General features: G+C 38.6%; 1 protein-coding gene across 2 annotated transcripts in view; it reads right to left on the bottom strand.

Annotated features, from left to right (window-relative positions):
* Window positions 1–730: 730 nt before the first annotated feature.
* cwf19l1 (CWF19 like cell cycle control factor 1) overlaps window positions 731–11,321 on the bottom strand; it is a 31,148-nt gene continuing 20,557 nt past the window's right edge. For both annotated transcript variants that reach the window (XM_068004790.1, XM_068004789.1), the window contains exons 13-14: window positions 8,472–8,569; window positions 731–1,778 (exon numbers count right to left, since the gene is read on the bottom strand). In XM_068004790.1, the coding sequence (XP_067860891.1) occupies window positions 1,634–1,778; window positions 8,472–8,569 (243 nt within the window). In that variant the 3' untranslated portion in view covers window positions 731–1,633. The remainder of the gene's footprint in view (window positions 1,779–8,471; window positions 8,570–11,321) is intronic.

The raw sequence follows: 11,321 nt of genomic DNA, 5'->3' as shown, positions 1-11,321 counted from the left end.
AGCTACAAACAGACTGAACCTTGGAGAAACTTTCCCTGTAGGCTACACTGGCTTTGTTGAGTACTCATGGTATTAATGAACAAATAAATTATAGTTAAGATCTGCCACAGCTGCACATCTTCAATACATTACATCCTGAAACTAGTGAAGCTGAAAACAGACATGCACCAAAATATCATAGTCTGAATCATTATAAAGCAGGATACTGTCACCCCTATGCACATTTGAACTTATCTAATTATAATAGTTTGGGCATAAGGCAAGATTTTGGAAATGTAAGACTTGTAATATTTGAAAGGCTGTTTGCAAATTACTGTGTGGAAAAAAGGAACTTAAGACAAGTTGATGTAAATGAATCTCTTTACCTACTGCCTGTAAATTGCAATGGCATAACAATTGTTACAAAGAGAAAAAGAGGACTGCAGATAATAATGCGATGTAAATAATCCAGTGACTGTAAATGCCCAGTTCTGAGTTCGCCCAGCTTCTAAAGACGATTCCCACCCTGTAAGGTGCAAGTTGGATGGTGGACCAGAGTGGAAGAAATGACATTCACTGATGTTATAGCTCTAGTTAAAAGATTAACTCTAGACTGGTCAGAGCAAAGGCTGTTTGTTTCTTTGTTTAGTGGGTTAATTAGAAAAAAGGGATGCAAGACAGATAACTGAAATATTTGCCATAATTTGATGGCAACATTTTACATACTTACATGTTTGTAGCGTTGAAACAGTTTGTGGTTTAAAAACTTTTTATTTGCATCATAAACCCAATATTGAAGAGGTGAAAGGTTACAAAGAACATGAAAACAGGTCTAGGTCATGTTTCACTTGCCCAGCAAGACTGTGTGGCACAATTTATCTTCCTATAAAGGTTTGAATCACTGTTGAAAAGTGAGACACCAATGACAAGACCCTAGTAAAGAGGTTATTTTGAACACTATTGCAGCTAATAAATTAAGCATCACAGTAGATCTTATTTCCAAGATGGCATAACATCCCTATTGTCAAAACAGCACCTCTTCCAACTCGCTGAGCAGCATCCTGGAAAATCTGCTAAAATATATATTACGCACACAAAGGAGTAGTACTGGACCTGGGTAGTAAAATTGCTGAAATGGATTTTTATTACACCAAAATTATGAATGGGGAAAGCACACCAGCAAATCTACTGCACAGAGTGTAAACAGTTTTCCTAAAAACAATTCAAATCAGTTTAATGAAAAAAAGTGTCGTAAAAATACATCTGTAAATACCACTCCAATAAGTAAAAATTGTAATTTCCAGAATCACATTAAGCCACTATGTTCCAATAGCATCTTAAAAAAAAATTCCTACAGAATCAGTATATTTACATTAGTGGAGGCAAGGGGAGGGGCTGAATTCTGAAAAGAAACAAGTGTTCTAAAAGTTCATTAGGAAAAATGTGATTCATCTTTACTGTAAATGTAGACAATCTGGAAAATGATGTACATAATTGTTCATCAAACTGTCACAAGTATAGTTCTGTGGTTGAAAATAGATATCTGTATCAAAGTTAGCACCACAACAATTTCTCAAATGGATAGCCTCAAGATAAACACTGACTTGTGCTATTGAAAGCATTCACATTAAATTTAAATACATTATAATCTTATTTAATCAAGCAAAGAAAAGTCATATGGTTGAAAACCCTCCCTGAAAGCCTTAGCAAATTCTTCTTCATCTTCTCGACTATATTTACATTCCCTCCAGTTGGCTTTATCTGGTATATTTAGGACAGCTTCGCTTGCCAAAACCTCCCTGTGGGAAATTCAGAAAAAAAAGTTAATAAGGCAAACAGGAAAGTCAGCATGTGCTGTAACAAACAATGTTTAAAAGACATAAAATTCACATTACCCAAATTATCTTGTCTAGCGAACAAGATAGTGAACAGCAACAAGCAAACATGCAGTTATCCACTGTCACCTTAAATAATGAGATGCATCTATAGGATGCATTAGAAGTCTTGTATAAGTCACACTGCAAAGTAACATTTACTACCTCATCATCCTAGTTCTATCACAATTAAAATTATTTTATTTATTTCTGATCGAGACCACCCCCCACCTTGTCCTCTAAGACAGGTGGGCACTGTTGAGACTTCATATCTGCATCTACAAGATAGGTGGTGCTGTTCGCCACAGTACAAACCACCTTGGAGCTCCTAAAAATTGGGCCTGTGGTTAAATTCTGCCTACTGTCTCTCCAGTCACCTCCTCCGCCCTGCTAACAAACACCCAACACTGCTATCAATTTTAAAAACAAAGAACTTTATCCTCGTTTCCAGCAAAGGCTGGAAATATATTTGACAATGGCCCGGGGGGGGGGGGGGGGGGGGGAAACGGGACAGCGCAGGGGGAGAAAATCTATTGAAAGAGGTTCTCCAACAGCGGAGAAACCTGTATTATTTAAAATACACTCAGCTGTCTTTGCTAATGAAACCCTTCTAAGAAATCTCTCTGTCCGCTCTGGCTACTGGACACATTCTGCCTTCAATGTCTATATCTTTCCATCCCTAGCTCTTTCCTGCTACTTCCACATCAACTACACATGCAATTCCCCCTACTGCCAGTCACTCACCCCCAGAAAACCACCCATCACTGCACTTACGTCAGCAGAGTTACGTAGCATCTATAGCACAGAAACAGGGCATTCGGCCCAACTGGTCTACGCCGGTATTATGCTCCACATGAGCCTCCTCCCACTGCTTTTCATCTAACCCTATCAGCATATCCTTCTATTCCTTTCTCCCTCATGCGCTTATCTAGCTTCCTCTTAAATGCATCTACACTATTCGCCTCAACTACTCCTTGTGGTAATGCATTCCACATTCTTACCACTCTTTGGGTAAAGAAGTTTCTCCTGAATTCCCTATTGGATTTATTAGTGACTACCTTATATTTATGACCTCTAGTTTTGGACTCTGCCACAAGCGGAAAAAATTTTCTCTACGTCTCCCTATCAAACCCTCAATTTTAAAAGAAGTCTATCAAGTCTCAGCCTTCTCCTTTCTAGAGAAAGAGCCCCAGCCTCTTCAGCCTTTCCTGATAAGTATATCCTCTCAGTTCTGGTATTAACCTAATAAGTCTTTTTTGCACCTTCTCCAGTGCCACTATCTTTTTTGTACTATGGAAACCAGAACTGTGTACAGTTCTCCAAGGGTGGTCTAACCAAGTTTAATATAACTTCTGCTTTTCAATTGTATCCTTCTAGAAATGAGCCCCATGATTGTTTTTCAACAATGGCCGTATTACGTCCATCCGCCCAAAAACTTGGAAGAGTAGTGGACAGTGAGGACGATAACAATAGACTTCAAGAGGATATAGACAGGGTGGTGGCACGGGCGGACAAGTGGCAGATGAACTTTAGCGCAGAAAAATGCAAAGTGATACATTTCGGTAGGAAGAACCAGGAGAGGCAATATAAACTAGAGGGCACAATTCTAAAACGGGTACAGGAACAGAAAGATCTGGGGGTAAATGTACACAAATCACTGAAGATGGCAGGGCAGTTAAAAAAGCCTATGGGATCCTGGGCTATATAAATAGAGGCATAGAGTACAAAAGCAAGAAAGTAATGGTGAACCTTTACTAAACACTGGTTCGAGCACAACTGGAGTACTGTATCCAGTTCTGGGCACTGTACTTTAGGAAAGATGTGATGGCCTTAGAGAGGGTGCAGAAAAGATGCAGAATGATTCCAGGGATGATTTAGTTACATGGATAGACTGGAGAAGCAGGGGTCGTTCTCCTTGGAACAGAGAAGATTTGATAGAGGTATTTAAAATCATGAAGGGTCTGGCTAGAGTAGATAGAGAGAAACTGTTCCCATTGGCAGAAGGGTCAAGAACCAGAGGACATAGATTTAAGGGCGATTGGCAAAAAGGTGACATGAGGAAAAACATTTTTTTAAAAAACGCAGCGAGTGGTTATGATCTGGAATGCACTGCCCGATGGGATGGCGGAGGCAGATTCAATCATGGCCTTCAAAAGGGAACGGGATTAGTACTTGAAAGGAAAAAATTTGCAGGACTACGGGGCTAGGGCAGGGCAGTAGAACTAGCCAGATTGCTCTTGCATAGAGCCAGCATGGGCTGAATGGCCTCCTTCCATGCTGTAACCTTTCTATGATTCTTCCTCAGTATTAACTGCACCCCCAAATTTGGGGTCGTCCGCAAATTTTGAAATTGTACTTAGACTCCAAATCGTTTACGTAAATTGTGAACAACAGTGGTCCTAGCACCGATCTCTGTAACCACTTCCCACCTTTTGCCAGTCTGAGTAGCTACCTTCAATCCCTGTTTTGTAGCAAGTTTGCTATCCAATCTGCTACTTGTCCCCTGACTCCACATGCTCTGACCTTAGTCATGAGTCTACTATGTGGTACCTCATTGAACACCTTTTGAAAATTCAGATATTACTTCTACTACATTACTCGTCAACTATTTGTTACTTCAAAGAATTCAGTAAGGTTGGTCAAGCATGAACTTCCCGTTTGAAATCCATGTGTACGACTATTATATTTTCTGTTTCTAGATTTTTTTCTATTACAACTTGAATAAAGATTCCATTATCTTTCCGACCATTGACATTAAGCTAACTGGTCTATAGTTCCCTAGACTTATTCTTATCTTTAAAAAAAGGGATCTAGAACAACATTAGCTCAGGGGTTTTATCCTCCCTATCATAGAAAATTTACGGCACAGAAGGAGACCATTCGGCCCATCGTGTCCACCCTGGCCGAAAATGAGTCACCCAGCCTAATCCCACTTTCCAGCACTTGGTCTGTAGCCTTGTAGGTTATGGCACTTCAAGTGCTGATCCAAGTACTTTTTAAAATGCAATGAGGGTTTATGCCTCTACCACCCTTTCAGGCAGAGAGATCCAGACCCCCATCACCCTCAGTGAAAAAAATTTTCCTCAGCTTCCCTCTAATCCTTCTACCAATCACTTTAAATCTATGCCCATTGGTTACTGACCTCTCTGCGTTAAGGGAAATAGGTCCTTCCTATCCACTATTTAGGCTCTTCATAATTTTGTACACTTCAATTAAAATTACCCCTCAGCCTCCTCTGTTCCAAAGAAAACAACCCCAGCCTATCCAATCCTTCCTCATAACTACAATTCTCCAGTCCTGGCAACAACCTCATAAATCTCTGTACCCTCTAGTGCAATCACGTCTTTCCTGTAACGTGGTGAGCAGAACTGTATGCAGTACTCTAGCTGTGGCCTAACTAGTGTCTTATGAGTTCTAACACAACCTCCCTGTTCTTATATTCTGTGCCTCATCTAACAAGGGAAAGTATTCCATTTGCCTTCTTAACCACCTTATCTACCTGTCCTGCTACCTTCAGGGATCTGTGGACATGCACTCCAAGGTCCCGCTGTTCCCCTACACCTCTCCGTATCCTCCCATTTATTGTGTATTCCCTTGCCTTGTTTGCCCTCCCCAAATCCATCACCTCACACTTCTCCAGATTGAATTCCATTTGCCACTTTTCTGCCCACCTGACTAATCCATTATCTTCCTGCAGTCTACAGCTTTCCTCCTTACTATCAACCACATGGCCAATTTTTGTATCATCTGCAAACTTCTTAATCATGTCCCCTATATTTAAGTCAAAATCATTGATATATACCACAAAAAGCAAGAGACCTAGTACTGAGCCCTGCGGAACCACACTAAACAGCCTTCCAGGCACAAATACACCCATCGACCATTACCCGTTGACTATGTTTGATTCGTTTATCAATTATCAAACACACACCTAGGCAGCCAACAAAGGCAAAAGCCCAAACACCCCCGTTTCAAATATTGATTTAAAGTTTAAAAATTGTTTGTCTTGATGTGACAATCAACAAGATTACTTGCAATTCTCTCCACTATAGGTATGCTGCAATCTTTGATGGGTTTATCAATTGACATCAGCAGTCTCACAAACTTGGCACACTACTGTTGGGAATAGGTTTTCCCATGTTCAAATAGGTCACTACAAAGTGGCATTCTATGAATAACACTCCATCTTTGGAGCAAGGAAGTCAACAAACCCCCATCAGGCTGCAGATGTGCCTATGGGCAATTTAGGATTAACAGTAATAGTGATGGATATGGCAAACTACAGAATCATGAGCATTTGTACTGAGCAGCAACTTCTGTAACTCATGAGAACAGGGAACTCTAATTGTCAACTCAAGTGTTAAAAATTCTCCCACAGAAAATACTAGAAAAAAGTTTGAAAACTATTCAAAACAATTTCTAGTCATGGAAGAACCAACCTATCAATTACAAGGTCTAATTACTTAAAATATTGAAGGAGCTATATTTTATTGAAATACACTTTAGTTCAAGTAACATTTTAGTGCGTGTGCGCAATTTTCCTTTGTGCTATTGGTAACGATTAGCTACTTTGGACATGGTGTGAAATCATGTTTAGGTGATTAAATTACTAATTCCTAACTATCAGTGCACAAGTGCTTATTACTCTAATTCATGAAACTAAGTTGTGTTAGGTATATATAAAAAAAAACTTATTTACTTCCTAATTCTGAGCACAAGCCACTGATTAAGGGCACATAGATGTATTAAATAGAGCTTTCAAAAAATTGCAACATTAAAATTGGATTCTGTTGAGCTACAGTAATTCAAGAAGTTTTAACAGCTGACAATATATTTTTAGTGTGACAAGTTGGACTTTAAAAAAAAAGAGAAATTTCAGCAAATGCAGTTCCACAGCCATTCTATACTAAACAGATATTCAAATTTAATTAAATTCCACAAACTCGAAGAGCCATTTGTCGAATTTACAAAGTTGACAATAGATGATATTTCAGTGCATATGAATAAAGCCTTTTAAGTTTAAGGAAACAAAGCTGCTCTCTATTGGATAGATTCAACCGAAGTATAATTTACCACCCCAAATGAAGCAAGGATTTAAAAAGGACTTTGTTAATCATCCTTATTTGTGCTATAAGTTAGATTAGCTTACAGTATGTATGAAGGGCATGTCAATCCCTTTAATATGAGGTGAAATTAAAAACCCAAATTAATGCACTTTGAATGACACTGCATGGTCGTTTAAATTACATGAATCAATCACAAAACTGACACTTGCCTTGGTCCACAGCAACCACCAGCTAAGTAAACATGTCAAAAACAGAGTAAATTCGACTTCCACCTGCACAGCTTGAATTATGTTTCAAGATAGTAACATATCTCAGATGAGATGATGTAAATTAACTACTCAGCTTCATCATCATGGTTTAGGATAGCAGTTCTCAAACTTTTTCCAGCAATACCCCACCAAAACAATTTATATCCTCTTGCACTTACTACCTGTGGATATTAGCAAGTCTGATATGTTTTCAATACTGTGTCCAACAGATTACATACTGTATACACTGGAGGCACGTATTGACTGGAGTCCCAACCTAAAGATATGACAACTTCTTAAAAAACCTTTTTAAAAAAATATATTGCTGGACTAATTAGTTTTACAACAGCATTATAAAATATACTTGCTAGGACTAAAGAATATTGATAGGTATGGAAAAAAAAAAATCAAATAAATTGCACAATCTGACCTAATTTAGGAAATGTGAGAATGGTGCTGGTGTGATCTTTTTTCTCCATTATAAATGGATGGTACTTTTTTTCCTGCTGTTACAAAACCATCAGATTGAACTTGGGATTTAAAAAAAAACATGGGAAGGAGTTGCTTGATATTTCCTATTACAAAAATTTTTATTACACAATCAAATAAGTTATCTTTTCATGTTCCTGGGTCCAGTCTGTGCTTAGTGTAAACTGTTTAACCTATGGCTCTGAAGATGGATATGCAATTATGTAGTCAGAAAAACCAACTTAATCTGTTTATCCAAGTCCATGAAATTTGCTGGTAAAAATTTTGCAGCCCATGCATACAGGTGAGAGTCAAGCAGTGAATGTTGGGGGTTGCAACTGACTGCAGTCTTAAGTCCCATTGGTATGAAGCACCCCACAGATTGAATGATAGTATCTCAACCCCTCAATAGGTTTAATGCCTTCTAACATATTCCAGCCTGTAATGCTGTTTGTTTTGATTTCATACAAGCTTTTAAGTAAAACACAATCACCCCCAATATTTCTGATATTTTAAACTCCAATCAGCTTGTTTGCAAGCCTGTTAAAGCATATTCAGAGGAAGGGGGGGGCGGCTTTGGGGTATGTTTAACACTCCTTTAGTTTAGAAGGTTACTTTCTAGATCTTCAATATATTCCAAGTGGAATTAGTTGCTAATTTATACAAAAAGCCCCCCATGGATCACTTTTTTGGGAATCAAAAGTACTGAACTGGAATTCAATCTTGCAGGATTTACGAGGACTGTCCAGATTCAGTTCAGCGATCTACATTAAGCAATACGAAGGCTCACCAAAGTGGGAGGTCCTTAAGATCATCTGGTTACCTACTCTTCTTACCTTCCAAACTGTAAAGGAAATTGTTTCTTGATTCTGTAGAACAGTTTTTCTCCACTGTCCAGCTCAACATAGAAATATGCTGATCCAGGTTGAATTATCTACAAAATGTAAATCAAATAGGCTTATTTTTCTAATCACTGAAAATATAGATCATTATTTTCTAATTACTTTTGACATTCTAATCTGGATTTGTAGAACTGTTTTTTTTGTTGGTTAAAAGGCAATGTCAGGTGACATTCTAAGGACTGGCAGTGAGTCAGAACCAGTCACCATGGAGTCTGTCATCCAGACTGATGGCTGCAACAGCACATATTATCCATCTCTTTCAAAGCATATAGTACACACAGGAAATCACAAAGGTAATAGGAAGTGCTCTTTTAAAAGGATCAAGGGGAAGTGTAGGCTGTGCTATACCACATAAAAGTGCTCCATTATAGACATTGGTACAAGTTCAAATTTTCATCTCAGTAGACATTCTTGCCACAATGAGCAAAATTTGCTTTTAACAAATTAACAAAAGCAGTGTTATTCCCAGCAATACTATATTGCCCAAAACGTCTCAGTAAACATAGCTACCCAGGTTCCTAAATGCCCCCACTACCACAATAGCACAATTTATGCTTGCAGAAACACTTTTTATGGCTTTCTACTACAAATTTTCACTCATCTTCAGGAAACACTTGCCATATGGACAAATACAGTATTAACATTTCACAAAAAGGTGACGACAATTAGTTTTACAGAGGCACAGGTGCATTAGCTGCTAAATACTCTAATCTGCTGTTTGCGCCTTTCCCTGGTGATTATAACTATGACCTACAAGCGTCATTCAGAAACAGCTGCAGCAATATTTGTTGCAGGTTTCTAAGAAAAGCATCATGGACATCTTCCAAGAAATGAAACATAAAACTTTTTCCATGGCTACGTGTGCAAAATCAGATTTAATATTCATAGTCTCAATTCAAATTTAGTTTTATAAAACATAACCCTGGGGTTCAGGAAAAGATTTTTTTTTAAATCTTCAGAAATTTTACACAGATACTTAGAGCCAAATCCCAGAATGGGAAAGAAATTAAACACAAGATAAACTTGGTTAAATTCTATATTTCAATACTTAAATTAAATACCTTTTCCCTGTCATTTAAAAATACATTCTGGTGTAAAATTCCACCACTAGCACTGCAACTATCAGAACAATCGCAGTATATTTTACATTGGTAATTGGTCATAGTCACATTAACAGAAGTGGAATAGAAACACACACATACATAGGAACATGAGTAGGCCATTCAGCCCCTCGAGCCCACTCTGCCATTTAATAAGATCATGGCTGATCTGTGATCTAACTCCATATACCAGCCTTGGCCCATATCCCTCAATACCTTTGGTTGCCAAAAGCTATCTCAATGAGCAATTGAGCGAGCATCAATCGCCATTTGCAGAAGAGAGCTCCAAACTTTTACCACCCTTTGTGTGTAGAAATGTTTTCTAATCTCACTCCTGAAAGGTCTGGCTCTAATTTTTACACTGTGCCCCCGAGTCCTAGAATCCCCAACCTGCGGAAATAGTTTCTCTATCCATCCTATCTGTTCCCCTTAAGACCTTATAAACTTCGATCAGATCACCCCTTAACCTTCGAAACTCCAGAGAATACAACCCCAATTTGTGTAATCTCTCCTCGTAACTTAACCCTTGAAGTCCGGGTATCATTCTAGTAAATCTACACTGCATTACCTCCAAGGCCAATATGTCCTTCTGAAGGTGCGGTGCCCAGAACTGCTCACAGTACTCCAGGTGCAGTCTAACCAGGGTTTTGTATAGCAGCAGCATAACTTCTGCCCCCTTGTACTCTAGTCCTCTAGATATAAAGGCCAGCATTCCATTAGCCTTATTATTTTCTGCACCTATTCATGACACTTCAATGATCTATGTACCTGAACCCCTAAGTCCCTTTGGACATCCACTGTTTTTAAACTTTTTACCATTTAGAAAGTACCCTGTTCTATCCTTTTTTGATCCAAAGTGGATGACCTCACATTTGCCTACATTGAATTCCATTTGCCACAGTTTTGCCCATTCACCTAATCAGTATCCCTTTGTAATTTTATGTTTTCATCTACACTGCTTACAATGCCACCAATCTTTGTGTCATCGGCAAACTTAGATAAGAGACTTTCTATGCCTTCATCTAAGTCCTTAATAAATACTGTGAATAATTGAGGCCCCAATACAGATCCCTGCAGGACTCCACTAGTCACATCCTGCCAACCCAGTACCTACCCATTATCCCTACTCTGTCGCCTTTCGCTCAGTCAATTTCCTAACTAAGTCCGTACTTTTCCCTCGATTCCATGGTCTTCTGTCTTAGCTAACAGTCTCTTATGTGGGACTTTATTAAATGCCTTCTGGAAGGCCATATAAATAACATCCATTGACATTCCCCTGTCCACTACTTTAGTCAACTCTTCAAAAAATTCAATCAGGACTTTGAAAGATTATAGTTAGGGCATCTGCAATGTGCTCACCTACTTCCTTTAAAACCCTGGGATGGAAACCATCTGGTCCTGGGGATTTGTCACTCTTTCATGCTATTATTTTCTTCATTACAGTTGTTTTACTTATGTTAATTTTATCGAGTCCCTGTCCCCGATTAAATATTAGTTTTCTTGGGATTTCCGGCATGCTATCCTCTCTTTCTACTGTAAATACTGACGCAAAGTAATTATTCAACATGTCCGTCATTTCCCCATTGTCAAAGACAATATCCCCACTTTCAGTTTAAGGGGCCAACACTGCTTCTGACCACCCTCTTTTCTAATATAACTATAAAAGTTCTTCGTATTTGGTTTT

Source organism: Heptranchias perlo, chromosome 24 (assembly GCF_035084215.1).
Source record: "Heptranchias perlo isolate sHepPer1 chromosome 24, sHepPer1.hap1, whole genome shotgun sequence".
Classification (NCBI taxonomy): Eukaryota; Metazoa; Chordata; class Chondrichthyes; order Hexanchiformes; family Hexanchidae; genus Heptranchias; species Heptranchias perlo.
The sequence above is the reverse complement of the archived record's forward strand: the minus strand, read 5'-3'. Positions and strand labels throughout refer to the sequence as shown.